The following is a 26,035-nucleotide window of genomic DNA, read 5'->3' on the forward strand; positions in this document are numbered from 1 at the left end:
TGGGGAGGGGATGGGTGAAGAAAGTTGGAGGAAAAAAGTGGAGGCTCGAGAATCGTGAAACGAATGGGATTGCTTTTTTCGTATTCTCAAATCGTACTTGGAATGAGAGTAAAATGTGAAAAAGGAAAGCTTGGATCGGTTCGATACGCGCTTGAAATTAACCTCTTTGCATGTGTAGTATACCTCTGATCTCGCAGTGTGCCTCGTACAAAGCTAAAGAAAAGAGAAACGTCTTCCTCGAAAAAGAACGCTAGCATAGGATGCATTTCTCCTTTCATCAAGTTATTCAATTCAAGGTATCTATGTAATCGAGAAACGATGAAATAGAATCTTTTTTTATTTCCTTTTTCTTTTTTTCAGAACGTATAAGGAAAATGAGAGAAAAAAACTTATATTTCCAACACTTATTTTAATATGGGAGTCATTTGATGGGACCTTCAAGGTTTCTTTTTTTTTCTCTTTTTATTATACGTTTTTTAAAAGGGTTTAGATAATGAATTTTAAAGAACGTAATTTTCATATGATTTGGGCATTCTTAAAAAGCTCGTTCTCAAAATTAAGTTATTTTTTTTCTTTTTTTTTTTTTTATTATACGAGGTGATCTTTCTGGCAAAAATTAAGATCGAAGATCGTGAAGAAGATTCTTTGAGAGTTTTGCTGACGACGAAGTAGTAATAAAGTTGAGATTTTAAAAAAGAAATAAACGTAGATAAGTTCATATTAGTAGAAAAGATGAAAAAAAAAATAAAAGAGAGAGAGAGAGAGAGAGAGATACGCCAGGAAAAATGTAATGGAATTATACTTGAATTCGAAAAAACCAGGTCAACGAACACATTCTCGACGTTTACATAATATTACTTTTTGTAAATTTTTGTGAAGCATATTAACTGTTTGCAGAGCATTCAAACTCGAGAGAGGTTTTTCGCGAAAAGAGTAATAGTATAGACAGGACGATCTAAAGGTAAAATGGCTTCGTTGGAATCTTAAAGATGTCGTTGAAAGCTGAATCGATAAAAGTGATTTTGAAGAGGGAAACGCGAATGTTTCCTTTTCTATAACGTTCTTTCGTGAATAGAAAAAGAAAGGTAAGTAAACGTTTTGCACGTAGTGCGATTCACAAATATTTAGTTCGCAAACTTTAAATGTGTCTGGCAAATGATATACCTTTGTATTACATTTGCAAGTTCATTGAACGTTGACGTTTTAAAGTGAATAGCATTGAATTATCCAAAAATGTTCATTCTGATTAATGAAGACATTTTTATCCGATGCATAATGTTGCTTTTTAATCTGCAAGAAATTGTTTTGGGACAACAATGATTGTTTGAGAAAAATGTACGTTCCAATTTCGTTAATATATTTTAATCGAACGTACTCATTTTTCTTCTAATCGGCAAGAACATTTTTCTGTAAACTATAATAACTATTATATAATACGTTAGATTGAGAAAAATTGATTTTTAAGACGAATAAAAAGTGTTAGTCGGCTGAAATTTTTTGTCGAGTAACTTAAATATCGAAATGACAAATTTCTGTAAGAAAAATAATTGTTGTTCGTTGTGTTAACACGTTAGAAACAAGAAGAAACTATGAAATATTATTTAGTATCAACAACGACTTATCGTATACAATTGAAAGTTTACGTTGAGTCAACGTAAAACTTTAAGACGATCGTAACGACCGAGGGAGGTTGCAATCAGGATTGTTAGTGCTGCTTCGAGGTCGAATAGTTAACCAAGCCGACGACGTTTCAACCTTATAAAGTATATATATATATATATACTCGTTCTTACTTGCTTTTGCCAATTCTGCATCAGATATATCCACTTGATGTTTTCCTTTTATAGGTAGCCAGAAATAGCTGTCATAAGCATTGTGAGAGAAATCAAATTTTCAAAGAATATCTAATGCTAATAAAAACTTTGATAAATCCATTCTTTTATGAAAATGATCTAACTCACGAAACTTTTACTATTATTATTATTATTATTTTCTATTTTTGAACTATGATTATAGATTATGTGCTCGACGAATATTATCGTACACGCGAGTAAATAAGATTTCGTATTTATACTTTAAATGTTTGGAATGTTCGTGTTGATGGTTTCTTCTTTTTATTCTTATTTTTTTTTATCTTTAATAAATAAAAATAAATAAATAAATATATATATATATATATATATATATATATATATATATAATGTAATATAATGTATAATATAATGTACAGGTAATAAATTTTGTCAAATGTTATGTTTTATTATAACAGTACACGTAGAATAAGATATTTTTAATAAAATGAAATGTGACACGAACTTTTCAAAAAACTTAATAGGATATATGATTGTTGTATTTTTTATTTTTTGTTTAACGTGACACTGAAACGTTTTCTTTCAAACGAGATACTATTCTAGACTTATGTTTTTTTTCTTTTTGTTTTTTTTTTTTTAAATTAAAAAGACAATTTCGTCAAGAAGCACTAGAGAAAAATTGTTTAACGAAGGATATTATTAATCGACGATGGATCATTTTCGAAGGACGATTACTTAGAGTAACTTTCCTATTAAACTGCTCGAGTATCAAAGTTTCTATGAGAACTTTGATAAGTAAGTATGTAGCGTGAAATCGATGAAAATCGTCGAAGCTTTTCCAATAATCCTACAAAAATGATTATATTCCATTGAATGATAGCGATTATTCTCATAACTGGCTTTAGTTCTCCTTCTTCTACTTTCAATCTTCACTTGTCGTCTCGGTCGATTGGACGAAATCATTGTCAAATTAAATCGAATCTTTTTACATTTCCTTTAAAACGTTTTGTAAATTTTACAAGAGATACTACTTCCGAAAAGTTCCATCCGATCGAATAGAGTTTATTCGAATCTCTTGGAATACCCTTTTGACAAAAATTTTTATACGAAAAACACAATTTTTTTTTCTGTCTTTTTCTCTTAAAAATCTCTATTTATATTTATTATTTACTATATTTATATTTATTACATTTTTTCTTTTTTTTTTGGTTAAAGAAAACTATAATCATAAATTACTTAATTTAATTAAACTTTATTATACCATCGTTTAATATATATATTTTTATATATATTAATTAAACTTTTTTATACGAGAAATTTTTGTTCTTGTTTTTCTAAATCTATATTTTCAATTTTTATTCTCTATAATCATAAATTATTAAAATTAATTAGAATATAAATCACTATTGCACAACGTTACTTTAACTTAAAATGAATTGTTACAAAAAGAATAATATATATATTTTATAATTTGAAGTATATATTTAAGAACTTAACGCTTACGATCTCTTGATATATGCAATAATTATTTTTTTATTTTTTGTTTCTCATTTTTTCTAGAAAATCGATTATTTCGATTACACGAAAAATATCAAAGAAATAATATTTGCAATATCCTAAACTTGAATCACCAAAAGATAGAAAATAGTAATACCAAGAACAAGTTCAATAAAACCCAAGTCAATTTAAATCGTATATCGTTTATATATATCTCGGAAAACATTAAAATTCGATCGAATTGTGGTCGATGTAAAGAGGACATTTGCGGTGTTAGGATAAAGAAAGTTTCTTCGCGTATGGTTGGACAAACGGGGGAGTTTAGAAAACGCGATAGGGGTTGGTAATGCGACTTGAAAGAGTTTCGACTTTCTCGTCGTGGTTGTCGCGTTGCCGAGTTGAGAACATTGACCGGAATATCCCTTTCCTCTTCGTTCGATTTTCCTCTTTCATTCTTCTTTTTTCTCTTTTCCTTTTTTCTTTTCCTTTTTCTTTCTAAAGAGGAAACGCCCTCCTCGTAGCTTTTCGTCTTCGGTTAGATGCGCGTTAGAGAGAATGAGAGAGAAAGAAAAAGAGAGATACACGGACGAATTCATCTTTTATTCATGCCCTGTGTGAAACTGTGTGTGCGCTTTTTGATGCGAGACGAAATCGGTTCCGCGTGAGTCTCTCGAAAACGAAGGCGACGGTACGTACAACAACGTAATACATATTTCGAAAGAGGTGACGGAACAAAAATATATATATAGAGAGAGAGAGAAAGAGAGAAATAATTCACAAATCATTCAATTAAATTTTTCTAATTTTATTCGAGATAAGACAAATTTGTCACCCTAAAATTACATTTTTGTTCCTAATCGTTAAATATGTTTCGAATTATTTCCAGATGTTATTTCCTATTTATAAGATTGAGAATTAAATATGTATGTGTGCAAAAAAGAGAGAGAGAGAGAGATAAGCAACTAACTAATTTTTTAATTAAATCTTTATAATTTTATGCGAGATAAGAAAATTTTGCCACCTGGAAAATTTCATTTTTTTAATGAATTATTTCGATATAAAGATTGGTAAGATTGGTAATTGTATTTTAAACGATCTTGAAATCTTACGCTTCGTAAAAACAAAGAAACAAATATAATCTATAATATTTTATCTCTTAAGATTAAATAACAATTTTATTTTACATATGTTGCCCATTCGAGAGGAAAAATTTGATCAGAAATAATTTCACAGGGATCGAATAAATATGACTCGGATATAATACAACATGTACGTACAATATGTGTGTATATACTGAATTACGCGATTTAGAATGTTATATAACGTTATAGAACGCTAATGGATTACGAACATTTGCAAGGACAAATAAAAAGCAAAACTAGGGAAAAAGGCAAAGCTCAGATATATTTTTAAAGAGCTTAAAGCTTTCGATACTTTTAACGATTACTAGGATACGAAAAAAGAAGAAAGAAAAAAATCAATTGCTGAGTTGCATACTCGTAACGTTACAACAAATGTATCAACGAATATCCGTTTCATAAATACGAATGACGAAATATCGGACTATCGTTTGTCCTACTACGATCATACTTTATCTTTGATTCCTTCCTACAAATGTATTCTTTTCTAAATATAAATTTTTGAAAAAATATATTGAATGAAAATCTTTCAAAGGATTCATTCTCAAGAGAATTTTTTTTGTTCTTTAAAAGAAAAATTTCAGAGTAATAATACTTGTCAGATTTATTCAATTTAGATAGATTTAGATTAAAATCATAATCTATCTTATATTAAAAAATCATAAGATACTGAATTTGATTTCATACTATTCGGAATTCGTTAAAACGATGTATCGAAGCAAAAGGGTTACTACTATTCCAACTTCTCCAATTGTGTCTCGTCGAGTTAAAAAGAAAGGGGATGGAAAAAATGAGAAATAGAAACAGAGAGAAAGAGAGAGTGAGAGAGAGAGAGAGAGAGATGAAGAAAAAGGAAAGAAAAGAAAAGAGAACGCGTATGTACGTAACCTAGATTTTCATCTCTTTCCGCCTTTTTCGTGAATAAAAAGAAAACGAGTCAGTGTAAAAAGACACAGGCATAGCACGTACACACAGATACATAAAGAAAAAAATAGAGAGAGAAAGAGAGAGAGAGAGAGAGTATCAGTTTAACACCTGAGCATAGAAAAATATTCAAAACGTCCCTGTGGTTTCAGCTTGAAGGGTCAAATCCAGACACAGAGTATACAAAAAGAAAAGAAAAAAAAAGAAAGAAAAGAACGGGAAACAGAAAAATAACGAAGCAATACTCAACTGATGATGGTAGTAGTAATGGTGGTGGCGGTGTGGTGGTGCTATAGAGTTGGGGAGGGGAGGGGGAATGATATCGAATGTAATTTGAAAATTGCTGTCGTAGCAGAGGTAGTAGACTCGCTAAAAGGGAATGTGTTAGAGGGTATTTCTTTAGTTGGTGTTATTTTATGTGAGTACGTGTATTTGTAAAACTTTCTACAATATAGTATTCCCGTGGAAAGGGTTTAAATGGAAGAAACGGAAGAGAAAAAAAAGGTAGAAAGAAAAAGAATTACGTTCGGGTGTAATTCGTCGATGTGAAATATCCTCGACAGTGGGACTGTTACAAAATGAGATAAAATGAAAAAAAGAAAGGGTAAAAAAAGAAGAGGAAGAAAGGGGTTAAAAGAGGTGAAAGAGAAGAAGAAGAAGAAGGTGGTGGCGAAGCTGAAGGAGGAGTAGAAGTAGGAGTAGGAGTAGGAAAAGGTGGAGGAGGAGGAGGAGAAGGAGGAGGAGGAGGAAGAAGAGAGGGCAAGTGGAGAAGGTAAGAGTGGTGGCAAGCAATTTATCTAAAAGTTAAAGGGGATGGAGGGTACGATAGGGAATGAAGAAAATTAGCGGAAGCCACTCGCGAGAGAGCCATTCGTTATCGAGGCGGCAATAACGCTGTTCGCTTTTTCGCACTGCGCTACCGCGATAAATCTAGCTACGTAATGTTGCTCGAAGCTAGCTAAATGCAACTGCTTCTCAATGGGTTGATGGTGGATAGGAGTACGAATCGTGATGGTATGAGAATAACGTGAACCTAAATCCAATTAAAGATTCAAGATGTCGTAAACCGTTGCGTAGACATTTACCCGTAAAGAGTTTAATCTCTTACATTGAACGGATTAAGATGAATAAAGTAATAGTTAACTGAAGATGTATAGAACTTAACGGATTGTACGATGGGCGTTTAAATTGCTTGTCTTACAACGAAACAATTATTCATTTTTAAACACATTTTTACAGAACAATTGATTTTGAATTTGTACGATATTTATGTTTCGTTCGAAATTGGATCGATGTGAAAAAGAATTAAATGATTACAAATAGAACATATTCAATGCGTAAAACGTATATAAACTGTGTGTTAACGAGTCGAAAATTGTAATAAAAAGAGGATCGGAAAAAATATCAAATATGTCTTATGTCGAGTAGAAATTTGATAGATGGTTCGTGAATTTGTTAGACGATGCGTGGTAACGTGCATGCGGTGACGCAAAACTAGGCCAATTTTGTTTCTACGAAATGACGAGACGCTAGATAATAGAGAATTGGAAACCACGGAGAAAGAGGGACAGAAATAGAGAGAGGTAGGATGAGATCGTTAGGAAGCAAACAATACACGCTTTAGACAATAGAAAAAGTGGTGTATCAGAGTGTACTATTTATTGTATATCTGTATACTGTTTCGGTCCTCTGCTAACGTCACGCTTTTTGTTTCGAGACATTAGGAAACTTTCGATATCGTGTATTACCAAATACTACCCGAAACCCACTTCCACCCTCTTCACCCGCCGCCGAGCCCAGCAAACGCATTGCAATTTATTTCCGTTACTATAAGAATACAAAAAACTCTCTATTTGTTTTTTCTAGTTTCAAGGTTTAACGAACGAAATAGAAATGGGAATATATTGTCTGGTATGTATATATCTATGTATGTAGCAGTGGTTGATAAAAATTAGAAACTTTACTTTACCGGCTTATCCAAAAAACTCGTTGATTTCTTTTTTTGTTCTTTTTTGGTCACTCTAACAAAGGATTTTGAGAGATAAAAAAATAAAATTCGGAAACTCGGATGTTTCAGGGTTCTTCTGTTAAGTTATGTTTGATAATCGTTTTAAATATTTTTCTTTGTTTTACGTTGATAATAATTTTAAATGAGTATAACGATTGGCAAGGTATGTATCTCAACGAATTTAGAGGGAAAATCGTTGAGATAGCTGAGGAAAATAAAAATAGGAAAACATCATTTGATAAAAGTGACGATAAAAAGAAGTACAAAGTATCAAGAAAGTTTTTTCTACGATCTAGAAAACCTTAATTCGAAGAAACTTAGAAGCAAGGGAAAAAAAACAAGTATGAAAAAAAAGAAAAAAATAAGAAAAAGAAACGAAATGAGAGAGAAAAACGATGGAATAACAAATCCCTTACCGTTCCAGCTCCAGGATCGGTGATTTTGCAAGGTAAGGTTGCTTTGCCTCCGCTTTGAGCAACGACCTCACTGATTGGTCCCTCGAGAACATCTTCTCCTTTACCTTCGAGACCATTTAATGGTTCGACTACATTCTTAGAGCTCGATTCTTGTTGATGTTTCGCATGACTCTCTGAAATAATCAAAAGAAACTCTCTCTGTTATATCTTTTACAATTCCTCATTAAACAAAAACAAAAATTGTCAAACAAGTATTCATAGCATAAAATCATTATAATAATTTTATATTAAGAATTCATAAAATACAATTTTCATAATAATTTACATACATTATTTTTATTATTACTATAATAATTTATAGAAAGATTCTCGTCGAATGATATTTAATGTTATTTTTAAAAAACGATAAAAACAAGAATTTATATTGCAATATGTATTATATAATATTATAATTGCATGTATAATAATATTATATCGCAATTTTTCATAACATCGTATTTAATATTATATTTAGAAAAACCGAGAGAAAAAAAATCAAACAAAATTATAATACATCCAACATCCGACAATAAACATTCTCAACAAGAATTTCATTGTATTATTCATTTCATTTCATTTCATTGCATTGCACTTGATATAAATAAAATCTTGCAATAAAAAGAAATAAGAAAGCTCAACAAAAGAAGACAGATATCGTATATCGTTACACAGTGGACAAGTATTAAGGTCGATTTTCACGGTATGCCTCGATTTGTAGAATAAAAAAAAAAAGAATAAGAGAAGTTTTTAACGACGCTATGGTAAAAGCGAGACCAACCGTCTCACTTGGAGATTAATGCCGGTACCATCGCGACGATAACGCATAACCGGGCCGTACTCTAAGTGGCTTAAGTGAATAACTTAGTCACGGCAATTACGAGGGTCTGCCCGCTACGTTTGCCAGGGTACTACCAAGTACTCCCGAAGCTGAATTTCCGTGGAGATTCAACTAGAAACTCTCCTCTGTATCCCCTTTACCCTCCCCCTCCCCCTCATACTTCTACAACATCACCCCCCGAACCGACTATCATCCCTTTTGCCACCCCTTCTTCACCCGGTTTTCCATTTTCTCTATCTTTCTTTCTTATTCTAACGAAACTCAACATTAACTCCTCGTTCTCGCGTTTACACAAAATAGTTGCTTCCCATCGTATAAAAACATAAATTTAATTAGACCCCTTCTTAAAAATAAAAATGTAGTATACTATTTAATCCTTTAGGCATTGTTGTTTTTTTTTCTTTTTAAAGGTTAACGTTGAACAAAGTTAGAACCGTGCCCTTAGTTAGAACTTTTGCCACCCGTTGCTTGATTTTTCAGGATTTTTTTCATTCTTTTTTTTTTGTCTTTTTCTTTTTTGTTTTTCTTTTTTTATATTTTTCGTAAGTAAATTAAATTATTATCGTACGCTCTCGTTATTTCAGTGTTTATATATAACTACTTGAAAAACATTGATATTGCAAATTGATTTATATTTTTGTTATATAAAACATAAACTGAATTTTAAAATCGTTTCGAGCTTTTCGGGCAACAACTCCCATTAGAAGTGGGATTTATTGAATAGAAAAAGGTATTCATTTTGTTGCTTTTTTAAAACAATGTAGTACTTTTCAATCCTTTAACTTGAATTTTTACAAAGTAAATATCGTAAAATATTTTCCGATATCAATTAGGAACGTTGAAACCTTGAGGAGTGTAAATATTTCGTATGCGACGATCAAACGATGAATTATATTTTAATACTTAAAAAAAAAATAGGAAGAAAGAAAGAAAGAAAGAAAGGGAGAGAAAGTGAATGGAATGTTTGTTAAAAGTTGAACTCTCTTAATTAATTCGAACTTCCCGGTAACATTTAATGCTTCGTTAAATTCTCTTTGACACGATATAAAAAAGGATGTATCGTTATTTAAATACAAACTACATTTTGACGTATCATTATGATCGTTCCATCCACTAGAACATAAAATAAATAATGAGTAAAATGTTACGTTTTATTGGTAAAAAAAAGAAAAGAAAAAAAAAAACATCGAATAAAGAAAATTGACAAATCTGCTTAACCAAGTTAAGCCAATTGAATGTTTAATAATTTACGTTGACTTTTTTTCTTTTTTTTTTTTTTGACATTAAATTAAAACAAAATGTCAAAGTTGTTGTTTATTGAATTGTTTAAACGAATCTCTTCTTATTGGAATAAAAACGAATTGGACCTCGTTCGATTAACTTCTCATCCATTGTTGTACTCTCTGTTGGAGTATATTTAAACAAAAACAAAAAAATATTAAAAGTTCTTTGGTTTTCTACTAAAGAAAAAAAAAGAAAAGAAATATATAGTCAATGGAATTCGGACCCTTCAGTTATGTAAAATCCTGAAAATTGGTGAAACGATTAGCGTCGAAAGTCGAAATTCAAGATTAATTTCAAGTAACTTTGAAAAGTTTCGTTCGATATGGCGATTCAGGGGGGGGTCGTAAAATGGTCGAGTAAAATACCGAATGGCATTCGTTTAATTAAATTTTTAATTAGATCGAAGGGGCTCGCCAACGACGAAAACGAGAACTACGACGACGACGACGACGACGACGACGACGACAACGGCAACGGCAACGACAACGGCGACGGCGACAGCTACGGTCGCAATTGTGTCGACCTAAATTCGAAAAATTCTACTTTCCAAAAAATAGAAATGATGAAAAAAAAAGAAGAAAAGAGCGAATAGACAAAAATAAAAAAGGAAGCTCGTCGATCTGACTTTGTAGTATAAGCTCAACGTTGTTACAAAAAAATGGACGTTTATTTTTATTTTTTTACAATAAAACAAAACCTCGTAATGCGAGAGAGAATATTTGTTATATATATATATATATATATATATATATATATATATATATATACATTGAAAATAATACAAAAATGTTGAAAGAAGAAAGATGAAAATAGATACGCCAAAAATATTTTGTACGGGAAGGGAAGGAGGAGCAGGAGGAGGATTTATCAACGAGCTCCTATTTTTTTTTTTTAATCTAATTTGATCGGATCTAATCTACCTTTTACGTACTATGTATTATTCGCTGTCTACGAATTTCTATCTCGCTAACGAGGTAAAAGTTCTCGTCTGTTCTCGGACAACGTGATATACCCGGAAATTACTTGTCAGTTATCTATAGCGTTTGAGAAGAAAATTAAGAACGTGTGTGGATGATACGTGATCAACGATTTCGTACAAATAAAAATAAAAGGAAAGAGAGGTGGGGGAGAGGAGGGGGAAAATAAATAATCGCATCTAAATTTAATCAAAATGATAATATCGTTTCTTTTTGTTACTACTCGATTATCACATCATTAATCTGAAAAGAACAAAATTTGAATAATCAATCGCGTAAATTAAGATCTTCAATGTTTTCAATTATGCGATCTTGACGATTTAATTATTGAATATACGTCAGAGGTGCCGGATCTGTTAGGAAGAATAATAAACGATTTTCAACTTCGTGTTTTCAAGACGTTCCGCTAAACTTAGATCAATTAAAAATTTATGGGGAAAAGAAAAAGTAGAAGAAAAAGAAACATAATTGTTGTAACATATACAGTAAATGTTATAATTTGTACTTAACATATATAAGTAGATTCGTTGCGCCATTTTTCTACGACCAACAAATCTGTGCGGCGTGAGCAAACGCACTACGTATGCATTATACAATACTTACTCTTCCCTCTCTATCTATCTCTTCTCTGCAATGTATGAGCTTTTACGTGGGCTTTTGCCACTTGTTATTTTTATATAAAATATAAGTAATATTAACATTAGATTCACACATTTCTTTTATCCACGTAACCGAACAGTAATAATGGAATAAAAAATAGATCTCACAAGAATTGATATTATATTTCTGTTGTGATTTATTTGTTATTTATGACGATACGTACCTGTAAAATGAAGATGTATTTCGAGTAGGAGTCCAACCAGGATTAAGAGAGTTTTCATGATGATTCTCGATTGGTAGGTGAATTATCAGCGACTGTAATGAAAATGAGACAAAGGTTAAAATTTTTTAACATGGTATATATACAGTTAACAAAATAAATATTATTGAGAAAGATAAACAAAGAGAAAAATATATATATTTAGGATTCAGTTCAGTGTAGAGGTGTGTAACTAACATATACCAAGGTTTATTCTACTTATAAACATTTAATAAAACGGATAATAGAAATAAATGATACAAAAAATGATTCACAATCTTTAGACAACGTAATGTTATTCGACTTGATTTAACTTGGGTTTATGACCGACCGATATAAGCACGCGATATTACACCACCGCAGTCACACACGTCAAACCCATCCAGAACAATGTCCCGTCGGTTTTTTCCGTCGCTAATTTATATATCGTCTCCCTCCCGCGTTCTTATTTCCTTTCTTGAAACTTCTCGACCATTCCCAATCGTGTGATATTCGGATCCTTTCTTCTTACTTCCGGTTCGGAAATGTTCGAGAAGCTTCGGCACGATCTTCCGCAGTTAGCAATAAGCAGGTGTCACTTTATATATTTTATAAACAAAACATATTCGAAAGAAAGCGATCTCCTTCATCTTACAACGTACTTTTATACACATACTCACGAACGTACACATACTTTTTCTTCCTATCGACTAGTCGGCTGTTTATCTTATGTTTTTTTTTTCATTTGATCTTTATCGTTCACTCATGCTGCTTTGTTCTTAAGCCACTCTTCTTACCACTCCTAAATATAGTATATATATATATATATGTTACCGTCAAAGCCGAAAATCCGTCATTGCTAACAGTTCCTAGACATTGTCAACAATGCAAAGCGTCTTTAGGTAAAGACGGAAACAGAAGAATTCTTACAGCTTTTCCTCAGCATTGAACATAATACTTTGGTATCCTATAAAATATCAAATTACTATTGAAGCAACATTGAAAAGAATACATTATCAGGCACAGGTACACACAGCATACGCAACAACCTCCCACAAACAACCAATATCTTGCTCCCATACACACACACAAAAGCGAGCATGGTGGGGGTGTTGAGACTGTGTGTGCCGCTATACTAAGCGTACCTCTATAAACTGAAAATTAGTTAATGTTGGTGTGTTATTATGTAGGGCCCACTGTTACTTATCGTAGGAGAAGATTATATTATGTTTAGACAGATATTCGTAGAAATGTCCACGAAAACTCTGTGCGGGTTTAGAACGAAATGTTTTATACCTGTATAGTCCAGTCAACTCGGGCCATCTCCTTCGAATCTCAGCAGATTTGGTGGAAACTTGATATAAGGGTAAATAGACGACGCTGAATCGAATGGTGCTAATTTTTTTGAGGTGGAAAGTGCCGTTTTTGAGAAAAAGGGTAAAAAAGGGTCAAAAATAACTTTATCTTAGAATCTAGGCATTTAATCGAAAAAAGTTTCAAACAAAAGTTGTAGAAAATTGAAAAATACTAAAAAAATGTTCTATGAGTTATCTTCGTATTTTCAAAAATAAGCGCATAGAATTGGATTGAAGATGGGAAAAAAATTGTAAGAGTGGGAGAAAGCAAGCTTATCCCTCCGTCGCGTTTTACACGCGAGCGAGCTAGTGTGCGTGCGAGCGTCCGTGTGCACTAATACACAAACGAAGGATCTTCGGCAATCTTCGGGACTCTCGGTCTTGAATGCAAGTGAGAGTGAGAGAAGAAACCGATATTTCCCTTTTCTATTTGTTTAGGCGATAACGAGTATTATTGTCCTTGGGAGCGTTCTAATATTTCTCTTTTCATATATTTTCTTTCGGTAGCAAGAATTTTACGTCTTGGCCATCGAGCGTCGTGCGTTTTGTATACGAGTGCGAGTGAGAAAGAAAACCGATATTTCTCTCTTTCTATTTTTTCTTTCGGTAGCGAGAATTTTTCGTTTTGGCCATCGTGCGTCGAACGTTCTATATATCTATATATCGGCGTATAAGCGCGGCACTTTTAAATCGAATCTTGATGCTTATGGCACGCCATTTCTTTATTTATTGTCAAAAATAATGAACCTTGAGTAAAAAAAAATAATTCATTTTAACAGAAACTATTATTATTTAGTTGAGAGTAAAAATAATGAATTAATTTTGTGTCTCGCCATAAAATTAATTAGAATAATTAATTGATATAAATTCTTTGCCTCACAAAAATTAAATTGTATATTTTTGTAAAATATAATGAAAATAGTAGTGTAAATAGTAAAAAATGTTTGTATTTCTGAAATTGTAAAGAAATTAAATAGGTTTATTTTTCGCGGTGTCCTAGGTGATTTCTTATTAAAATGAAAATTATGTTTTACTCAATGATGATTCGAACATTTAACGAAAATAAGAAGAGACAGTGTTTTTATGAAACACAAAATCTAATTTTTTATTTAAATTGCTACGAAAGGGTATTCGATTTCTTCATAGTCTTCCTGCTCATTTTCATCATATTGATTAAAATCAGAATCCTCGAGGTCCAGTTGTTCGACAATATCGAGGAATTCATTTCTTGCCATATCTTCGACATCCTCGTCTCTTTCTTCTACTCGAATCTCAGCTGAATTCTCGACTGTGCTAGTGGAAAAGTTGGAGCAGGATTGTTCTCCACAATATTTACAAAATTGGGTGCAAAGTAGCCCACTTTTTCGGCAGCTGCACCGCAAAGATTTGCAGTCTCCCGTGCACGCACATTGTACCTAGACATATACATGTAGTAAACATTTAAGGAAAATGATTAAGAATTTGCATGCGCATAGAATGTATATGATTTTTTGTATAGTTCATTTCAAATTCGCGAAACATTAATCGAACGGTAAAGACTTTAAAAATTCGTGAATTTTTGGAATAATCATTGAGTCGTGCAAATTTTTGCAAAATTCCAAATATTTTACTAATTGTTGTTTTCTTCTTCGATTCAAGTTTAACAAAAGTAACGTTGGCGTTCAATTTACAAGATAAAATATTAGGAAATATTAGTAAAATATTTGGAATTTTGCAAAAATTTGCACGACTCAATGATTATTCCAAAAATTCACGAACATTTTTTTAGTATTTTTCAATTTTCTACAACTTTTGTTTGAAACTTTTTCGATTAAATGCCTAGATTCTAAGATAAAGTTATTTTTGACCCTTTTTTACCCTTTTTCTCAAAAACGGCACTTTCCACCTCAAAAAATTAGCACCATTCGATTCAGCGTCGTCTATTTACCCTTATATCAAGTTTCCACCAAATCTGCTGAGATTCGAAGGAGATGGCCCGAGTTGACTGGACTAGTATTCTATTCAAAGTATTATGTTCAATGCTGAGAAAAAGTCGTAAGAATTCTTCTGATTCCGACTTTGTTTAAAGACGCTTTGCATTGTTCACAATGCCTAGAAACTGCTAGCAATGGCGGATTTCCGACTTTGACGGTTAATATATATATTTTATTATATTATATATATAAATATTAGGAATAATAGACATTACTTTGTTTTAGATAGTTTAAAGGAGAGACAGGAATGTATTAATAGCTTTTATATAGGTTGCTAGCCCCATCGTCTCGAAACGCATGATTCGAGTTACGAGTTATTTGAAACTTCAGAAAGGAAAAGAGAAAGAGAGAGAGAATGATAGAGATAGTAAAACCGATAAACTTTCGAACTCGCAGAAGCTCGTCTGTACGTATTAGATGTATCTCTTTGCTTATACATTCTGAATTAACTACCATAGAGATGGTTTCTATATTCCATTGATATTTTCCATCACTACAAGTGAAATATATCATTGAAATATGAACTTAATGCGAATTAAGATAAACTCTGTAAAAGGCTCGTTTTACTTAATTAATCTTATGAAAAATTTTGTTTCGATAAACTTGTTGTTTAACTTGTTATTTTAAAACAAATATAAAAAATTGTATTGTTCAACATTTTAATGAATAAGTCTTGCTAAATGAAAATTAATACCAAAAGTCACTATATTAAAATGAACATGACAAATAATGATGATTTCTTTAGTGATTGCTGTTACTTAACTAATCTTATAAAAATATTTTGTCGAGTAAACTTATTTAACTTGTTCTTTCAAATTACTACTTTAAAACATACTTTATACCACTGTTTTGTTTTGCATTATAATAAACAAGTCCAATTATAATAAAAAAAAAGAACACAAAAATTGATTAAATAAATAAAATGGATGAATAAATGAATTGTTACGTTACAATTTTTAAATTCTGATAGATAGATAAAAAAGTATAATAAAAATTATGAAAGATATTTGAAAATATAAGGAAGAGTGTATGTTATCATTGAGTATATGAAACTTGTTTAATTTTTAACTTCGTAATCTTGGTAAAGTAAAGAAACTCGAAGACTAAATAGGGTTGAAATAGAAAGAAGAGAGTAAGTCAAAGGAAGAAGAATAGCCAGGAAGGTTGATGGTGGAAAGTGGAGTGGGGGTTGGCGTGGGTCAAACAAAGGGATTCTCTGTAAATCACACGCGAGGCGTTTCTAACGTGACATTAGCTGGTCTCTACGAAAGAGAATGAAAGAAAGAGAGAAAGAGAGAAAGAGAAAAAGAGAGAACCGTATGTAGTAGACAGTGCACCCTTTCCATACCCAGACCTTTTTTGTCCTGAATGCTTTCAAACTAAAGCACCAAAGCTAGCTCTTCTCGACGACGATCGATATGCCTTGAGCACCAACGGTCCTTCCATTCTTTTTCTTCTTTCGGATAATGTGTTAAGAAGACGAGGAAGAATAAAACGGGTCGATTATTTAACGAGAAAAAATAAATTGCAACTAAGGTCACCCTCATTTATTTGGATTTTCTTATTCGACCGATTAATCATTCGATCTATTATGTAACGGTCAGATTTTTTATTTTATTTTATTTGGTTACTTAATCTCTAATTTTCTTTCTTTTTGTTGTTATCTTTGATTCTGTTTTTCCCGTCTTCGATCGAATATTATTATTTATAATTTCTTCTAGAAAGCTTTTAAACGATTCAATCGGTACGATCTTCTTTCGGAACTCTCTTTTACTTTCTTAATCGCGACAAGTAGAAATACTATAGCTCGACCCAATTAACGGTGATCCTGTTATCCTGCATTCTATTTTAATGAAAGGAAAACATCTATCACCGTGGTATGAGATGTTGGAGAAATTCAAAATTGGTACTCTACTTTACCTGCATACAATATTTCTTCTCTTCTCTCTGACATTTTGATTTAAATATTTCATAAAATCAGTAGAAATGTCAATATTTGTTCGTAATTTTAATTCAATTAATTGATTAATTAATTAATTTTGTTCTTCTAACTAAAAATAATAGGACATTTTTCCTGCAATGAATGTTTCTGTATTAAATAAAATTAACTCAAAATCATATATATATATTTATTCTTTTTCTTTTTTTCTTTTTTTGTTTTCTTACAAAATATGAACAACTTTCGTTTATTTTATTTAATCGTTACCAAAAAATTGTTATTTGAGAAACGTATTTATGTGAGTCTTGGAAAAAAATATACCAATTTTAAATATAAAGTGAACAAATAATCGTATAATATGTAAATTTAGATTAAAAGCTCGTAAGAATCTGTTTTCGGTTTATTCAGTAAAGGCACGTGTGCATTACATTGAACACGAATCTGCGGTTAACAGGACCAAACCGTTCGTAAACCCGACATGAGCACCATTCGTTTCGAATGAATACATACGTGAGAGTTTTCAAAGTAAACAGAGTACCGCCAGACCAAATGGTGGTTTTCAATTCCGCTCAGAGACCTCGAGGCATTTTCAAACCTCCAACGAAAAAGAGAAGAAAGATGACCTTGCTCGTTAAACGGCAACGTGGCTAACGTCTTAAATCGGTTATTTCGTTCACATATCACGAAAAATTGGATACATCTAAATCCTACTTTTAGTTTCATGTTATATTTATCTTTCAAAGAAAAAAAGAAAAATCTTCCAATCATTTATTATATTTACGCAAATGTTTTATTCTAAATGGATTATTTCATTTAAAATTAATTATGAATTAGTTAAATAATTAGGATACGTATTAGCATGACAAATCAACCGAGTTTATCATAAAATTAGAAAGAGAAATTAATTTTTTTAATTTTTGTGTAATATTTTTATTTAATTTCTGAACTTGTGTGCAATTAATTGTCGGAATTTATGCTCCGAGATTCGTTGAAAAAATAAAAACTTTCTGCATGAGCTAACAAATGAATAATTTTGAAGAAAAAATTTTATCATTTTTTTTCCACAAAAATTATGTTTAAAAACAAAAAACAAAAATATATACTTTTAATGAGTACTTTTCACGTGAATATAAAAGCGCTTATTTAAAAATAATCAAAATGAGAATCAGTAAGTGTAAAAAATGGTTATTATCTCGAGCATGATATCAATAATCAGTTTGTAGATATGTTATACGAGCACCCATCAACTAATTGAAAAACGGTCAAGCAAAATAAAGAAAGTGTAGATATCATATTATAAATTTTGCAAGAACAATAGGAACAATTCCGGTGGTATAAGCGATTCGTTTCCGGTCAGGAATCCTTTTAAATATTTAACAGGACGTCCGAAAGCAATCGCGTGTTCCGTCGAATGGCAAACCTCGTAGTTCGTCGTCGTTAGACCACTGTTGAAAGCACGCGAGGATTACACGAATGTTACTGATGGAATTTATATGTTTCCAAACGTATCGATTTCTTAAATATTTTTTCCATTTTCATTATTTTTACCCGATTTGTTATTTCTACTGTTTTTTACTTTTACATCTTACAATTAAATAAATAAATTAAATAATTAAAAGACAAAAAAAACAATCTTCAGAGCAGGATTCGGTAACAAACCCCTGACGAAATAATTTTCTTCGTTAATTACGAATTTGATATAACGCGAAACAAATTACCCGCGAATATAATAGAAACATTCCTATTAAATACCTCATTTCCATTAACTAATTATTTTTTAAACGAATTATATTGTCGGGAGAGAAAATCTCATGATCGTTTCCAATTCAAAACGATTATAACAATAAATGGGATTCGTCGTAAAATATAATATCCGTTTCGTATGTATGACGAATGACATTATACGATTATTTATGAAACAAGTCGCATTTCTAATGCATCATATGTCCTCGAAATATTATACACCTCGTTCATACATTTACATGATTACGGAATGATCCTAGCTGATTCTGACATAGCTGACAGAAATGGATCATATGTATACATATATAGAATAATTGGAATAAAATTAATAATTATAATACTCTAATAAATGTAATAATAATAATAATAATAATAATTTACAATTGCGCGTTTTAAATTGTCGACGTGTTGTTGACGACGTCACTTATCGGAATACTTAATATTAATAATTTAACGCGCTCTCTCGTTTAAACGTCTATATATAATATAATTTTATCCCTCTGTAAAAAGAAAACCATAATAACAATAATAATAATAATAATAATAATAATAATAATAATAATAATAATAATAATAATAATAATAATAATTTGAATGTTAACTTATAATAGATCGTCAATTACGTTCAACTGGCGCTAACTCTCCGTTAAAATTTAATTTAAGGTTCTTTTTTTTCCCTTTTTTTTTTTTTTTAAAGTGAGAGAAAGAACGAAAGTCTCACAGTAAATCGTTGAATCGTTACTAGCCTCGCGTTCCAGTTTCTTTCTTGCGCGATGAGTCGTAATTCGTGAAAAATGCGAAACAATTTCGCGGTGTACGAGTGGTATCCACTACCATCGTCACCATCACCACCACCACCACCCAAACCCACACCTTAAAATACCGCTAGACGAGACAAGCTTTTATTATTTCTCTCGTTGTGACGTGGCACGAAGCATGACACGGACGAACCTTTTCGGTGCGGAATCTCATCGTTGTCTCCCTGTTCTTTTTTTCTCTCACTTTTTTATCTCTCTCTCTCTCCCTCTCTCTGTCTGTCTTTTTTTTTATCACATTGCTCCTTTCTGCGTTATTCGGCCAAGCGCGAAATTAAGAAATATTTCCTTCCTTTTTTTTTCACCTGTCCACTTTCTGATCCTTCTCACACTTTTCTTCTATCTTTTTTGTTTTTACCATCCCAACCCCTTTTTTTTCTTCTTTTTCTTCCCTCTCCCCCTATTGTTTCTGATATAAAGTATACTTTGACTAGGACTTCAACTTTTGATGGATTTTATTTTATTTCTTTTTCTTTTTTTTTTTTCTAAGAAAAAAGAGTTTATCATTGTTCAGATGCATAGGTTTGAACAGTTTGCGAACTAGTTTGGATTTAATTGAAATGCTTGGATTTTCTTTTTTCTTATTTGTCATGAGAGAAATATTTCCGATCTTTTTTAAAAGTATGATTGATAGCTCGTCGATTTCATTTCTTTCCTTTCCTTTTATTGTTTTTTTACGATGAGAAAAAGAACACTCGGAGATATTTTTACTGAATTTTTATACTTTTCAAGATTTTATATGGATGAGATATGAGTTATTCAAGAATTCACGTTAATCTAAACAACGATATATATTTTCGATTCCTTTTTTAAATAGATTCAATATTCGTGATTCTCAATTTAATGCATTGAAGTATAAATAATTCCGTGACTTTTAATAATTTAAAAGAATTTTTGAATTGTCCATACGTTAAATTAACTTTAATACGAGCAAGAAATGTTTAAATAAATAGATAAATCGATTAAAATATTATATTAAAACTAACAAATTCAAATTCCTATTTAATTCGTGATAGAAAAAAAAGAAAAAGAAAAAAAACAAATTTAAATCTCAGCATTAAAATTACAACAATTTGTTTATAGACATATATCGAATAAAACGAAAAAAAAATGATAGGAAAACGATGATAAAATTCGTAGATCGATCATACGAATGGATATTTCGAATAATTTCGAAGCATTTTTCGATTACAGGTAAAACTCGAAAAACTTTCCTTTTGGAGTAGGTGTCAGAAAAAGAGTGAAATGGGTGGTGGCTCGTTTGGTAGCCGACCTTTATTCGAGCGCTTTACTACTACTTCGTAGAATCTGATATTTCCCTGGTGCAAAATTTTTGCTATTTATGAGGAGCCGAGGTTCAGAAGCGTCGTCCCGCGAGACTCGCCCCAAAATTACGATGAATGTGACATCTTCCGTTTCCGCAGTAGTCTGCAAGCTCCCCCACCACCACCACCATCACTACCACCACCCACTACCCATTCCACTCCTCTAACCACGTATTCACCATCCCCTCAACCTCATCCCAATTTCCATTCCAATTCTTTGTATCATATTCCTACTCATTTATTCCTGCAGTACAAGCTTTTTTGTTCGTCCTACGAATCCTGAATAATTATTAAAGTATGTATGCAATTAGCAAATATCTATTTCGATGTATTTTTTCTTTTTCTTTTTTTCGATTATACAAACACGTTGAATTATTGAAATAAAATTTATGTTTATTATATGAGTATAGATATATATTTGTATATTGATTTTAACGTGCGTATATATATATTTTTTTTTCTTTTTCCGACACAAACTTTTCATTCGATCTAATTCTATGATTTATTTGTTTTATTTATAAAGTTCTTCGTGGTTTAAAACAAAAAATTTACCTCGCATTAAGCTCGTAATTAAGAATATTAATCGACTCCGAATCTTTTTGTGGAATTTAATGCTAAAACAATTAATTTGTCCTGGGAGATTTTTCCGATTTGCAAAAAAATTGTACGATATATTAAAAATATTAATTAATCCCGAGTATCTCGGGCCAATCTGTTAATGTTAATATTATTTTGTTGCTCGTAAAGCTTCAAAAAAAAAAAGAAAAAATGTAGAAAAAGAATTTATTGAATATTAAAAATAATTATCGGTTTGAACCTTCCGGGACCACTTTAAATACACACGATACATACATATAAATATATATATTTTTCTTTCTAACTTTTTCTTCCCATACTTTTTACCCTTCTGTAATTTTAAATTCATATCTGTTGGTTCGATCTGTTACTTGTCCGAATTACACTAGGTTTTTTTTCTACTAATATACGATATACAGAACATTGGCGTGTTATCCAGAATTTAAGTCTCCTCCTTCTATCCCTCTCTTCCTCTTACACTTCACTGACCTCTCTTCTCTCTCTCTCTCTCTCTCTCTCTCTCTCTCTTTCTCTCATTTTCTCTCTCTTCTACCTACTAACGAGTTATTTTCTTACGACGCAATATGCTTATGTATAATTTGTCCGATGAAAATCAAAACACGAGTAGCGTGTTACCTTCAAAGAACCGATTTCCAGTCTCCTTCTCTCTGGAATTAGTCGCTGAGCAAGCTGAATGTCAAATCGATGAAATTTTACTCTTAACTTCGAATAAATCAAAGGATTTTAGATTGAATCAGTATATTAGAAAGAAAATAATTTCGTAGTTTCGTTTGATAGAATAAAGTAAAAGAAAAAAAAAGAAAGAAAGAAAGAAAGAAAGAAAAATAGAAATGATCACCTCGATCATTTTGTTACACTAGTCATATGATTTACATACTGATGTGATATACATTCGCGTTACAAGTTAGTATAATCAGTTTTGTAGGGAAATGTAGCTTTGGGAGAAATGAATTCTCAGTGGAATATACCGAGCAAAAGTGTTTCAAACATATGTAAGCCATGTATACATAAGTATATACATACATGTTCTATATATATGTATGTGCAAGAGAAAATATATAAACCAACTCGCAACACCTGTGTTGTTCACTTTCGAAATACTGTATATACAAAATTATTTTATTAGACTGATCTTAGATTAAACGTAAGCACGAAAGTTAGTCAATTTATCGATTTAAATTATTAACAAATGTAAAAGAAGAACATTGTCATATATATATATATATATATATGTAATTTGTTTTAGATAAAATAATCATATTTATCATTGAACTTATAATTTCTCATTTCCCAAAAACAATGACAATCCAGGAAAAAGAATTGCAACCGCAGATCGACTTACGATTAATCTGTTGAAACCTTTGGAACGAGCATCATCGGTTACCCTAGGATTACCTTAATCTCTTGACCGAACTCGTTCTCGTCCGAGGATCCAAAATGTTTTTGTGTGGCTTCTCGCTCGACTAACATCCTGTTCGCGCCATAACCATCGGCTCGTTTCTTATCAGTAAGCGCGTTACCCAATATCCCTCTACGGATTTATTAGATTTATCCTTACCTTTTTCTTTTCTTTTTTCTTTTCATTTTTTTTCGGTCATTTAATCGAAAGAAATTTCTTGAAATTAATTGAATCAATAAATGAAATATTTAAAAAAAAAAAGAACCTTAGAAATGTTCGTTCGTCAAATGAAGGGGACAAAATGTGCGAGCGATGTTGTGTGAAGTATAATCGTTGTATACAAAAAGTTACTCGAGGAAATGAGAACTGACTGAGTACGCGTTTTCGTAGTTCGCACCTTTGCCTTTGTGATTAAAAATAACCTGCCCACCTATATGACTAAATAATCGTTACGGTCCATTTAACTTGGTGCATGCGCACCACGAGACCGTAACTCGTAGAAGCAATTTGTCTTGGTGTCCTTCTCACGCGCTATCATCGAGTTCATTTAAATTCTTACTGTAAGAGACATGTATATATGTATATATGTATGAATGTGTGTATGTGTGTATTATCCATTTGACCATCTCTAAAGTCATTCCTAAAACGGAAATCATTACTTAATTACATCTGAATGATACGTCATAAAAAGAATTTCAAAGAAATATGTCATCTGATATGTTTATCGATAAGAAATAATTAATATTGTTTTAAGAGAACGAAAAATTCTTTGAGTGAAATAAAATTAACCATGAAAAATTGTTGACTCATCGTAGCCTAACGAAAAGTTGGCCGAGAGATAACGTTGATCAAAGAGAGATAAGAGATAATACAATTTTTAGTCATATGATATATAATATAAGTAGGTATAACATTTGTTTGCGTTCCTTACGGGGTAGAAAGAAATTCTCAAGCATGCGGCAGAGATACGTGAAACAAACGTAAGGCTAAATAAGTTTTTTTCTCTCTTCTGTTTCTTCTTTCATTATAATAATAATTGAATTAGACGCTATGTCGCTATGTCGAAAGACGGACATCTACTCGTGTTAATGTCTTCCAATTGAGTTTGACACTTTTTAAATCTTATTATATCTAATTAAAAGCATAAAGCTCAAAATGATTAATTTGCTTATTTTTATTTTTAAACATAATACAAGGAGTTTTACTAATAAAAATGATTGATTTAAGTAGAGTATTAAATTCGCGGGATATTACTTAGTCGTAGTTTTCTTATTAAATGATTACTTCCGCCTATTTTCAACAATTTTCAATTATTAGATACAATAAGAATAATTCAACTTCGGTCTTATCTTTCTATAACTGATATTTCAATTGTTCCATTGGATAATTTAATTTAACGAGCTATTTATTTCATTAGTTTTTATTTTCTTCGTATCGTATTTATCAAGTTTCCATGTTTTTAAATAATAAATTGGAAAAGAAACGAGATAAACATCGTCCTATTAATTATAAGTCATTTGCATAATTTTTCTAACTTATACTCTCTTTCGGTATACTAATCTATCACAGTAATCGTTATTTTTATAATATAAATATTCGCAAACTCAATCGTTATCAAATTAAATCAAAATTCATAATTGAAAATAAAAAACCTTGTTTGTGATAAATTTTGTCGTCACTTCTCTAATTCATTGTAACTTTTAATTATACATATATCCTACTTACGGCACTTATTTTTACCGTTTTCATTAAAGAAAAAACTATACTTTTCGATATATTTTAAGCTTTTATATCGTATTTTTAACATGTCATATTTATATCGAAAAATTATGGGTTTTTCAAGGGAATTCAAGAACTTGAATTCACGAATTTGCATTTTATATTACAGATTATTTATGTCTTGCTATCAGTGCCAACAGCTCCAACGTAATTTTGGACTTTTCCTACACTGTCCGGAAGTTTGGTCATCCTCGTAATTAGCATATTTTTATCAAACGTATAACATTCTCAGGTAAATCAATCGATTTTTGAACATTTTATTTACACGCGTAAGTGTTTGAGAGTCGTAACATTCCCGCATTGAACAAATATGCAAAAAAATAAATCAGGATCTTTACGTTTTAAATGAAATATGTTAAATGTGATCCTATTTCTAATTGTTGACTATTCTTGCTCATATATGAACTGTTATTACAGTACAATTGTGCTTTCAGTTCAATTATTTATGGTATATTAATTATCATTGATTATACTTTTGATCATATTCTATTTTCATTTATCGCATATTATGTAACCAACCACGTATTAAACATGTACATATCATTCCAGTACTAATTAAACATACATACACCATACGGATTATCATGCATGTAACTCATCACAGATGCACATACATTTATACAAATAATATTATTTTTTATAATAATGTTCTTTCATTTTACTTCTTTGAATATATTTTATCTTTTAAATTAACAACAAGAGAGATTGTGAAAGTAGAGTAAAAATAAAGTTTTATTTGTTTGTTACTTTACATAGGTGTAGATACATGCAAGTGTATTCGTTAAAATACTTGAAGTACATTTGGGCATAGAAGAGTATGTTAAATTCAAACTAACGAACTTTCTGTTGTGTTATTTTGCTCCGTGTGTTTTAGAAAATTCGCTTTACGAGAGAACGTAAACAGAAATGCGCAGTCGAGACTGTTCAGCTTTGTGACGGTCAAATGATGGTGACACTCTCACGTCAGTGTAATATGAAACTTGTTCGCACACAACGCTTTCTACTTTTATGCGTGTTTGATAAGTAATATTATATTCCATATGTATCATTGTAATAATCTCATTCTATTTTTATCTCATTAATTAGGATTAAATTTAATTACGTACACAATGAATAAATCATTATTAATGATCCTAAAATATATTAATGTCATGAAACAATGTACTATTAACATCATTAATATTTATTAGATAAGGTATATACTCAATAATTAACTATAATACAATTATAAATTAAAATAAGAAATACGTAAATTATATTATAACATATTTTACTAATGTTATTTGCAAAAGAAATACATCATTAAATATTACATAATTAATATTACATTTATATGATA

The 26,035-nt window shown here is 30.9% G+C and overlaps 1 protein-coding gene across 4 annotated transcripts in view; it reads right to left on the minus strand.

The window, feature by feature from the left end:
* Positions 1 to 26,035, minus strand: part of LOC122523543 (hemicentin-2-like) — a 73,991-nt gene that overhangs the window by 11,066 nt on the left and 36,890 nt on the right. For 3 of the 4 annotated variants that reach the window (XM_043645363.1, XM_043645362.1, XM_043645361.1), the window contains 2 exons: positions 11,757 to 11,848; positions 7,796 to 7,968 (listed from right to left, as the gene is read on the minus strand). In XM_043645363.1, the coding sequence (XP_043501298.1) occupies positions 7,796 to 7,968; positions 11,757 to 11,814 (231 nt within the window). In that variant the 5' untranslated portion in view covers positions 11,815 to 11,848. Of the gene's footprint in view, positions 1 to 7,795; positions 7,969 to 11,756; positions 11,849 to 12,465; positions 12,574 to 26,035 lie in introns of all 4 variants that reach the window. The other variant, XM_043645365.1, reaches the window with a different exon arrangement.

The sequence above is a fragment of the Polistes fuscatus genome, unplaced genomic scaffold (assembly GCF_010416935.1).
Source record: "Polistes fuscatus isolate 324 unplaced genomic scaffold, CU_Pfus_HIC Scaffold6, whole genome shotgun sequence".
NCBI classification, from domain to species: domain Eukaryota; kingdom Metazoa; phylum Arthropoda; class Insecta; order Hymenoptera; family Vespidae; genus Polistes; species Polistes fuscatus.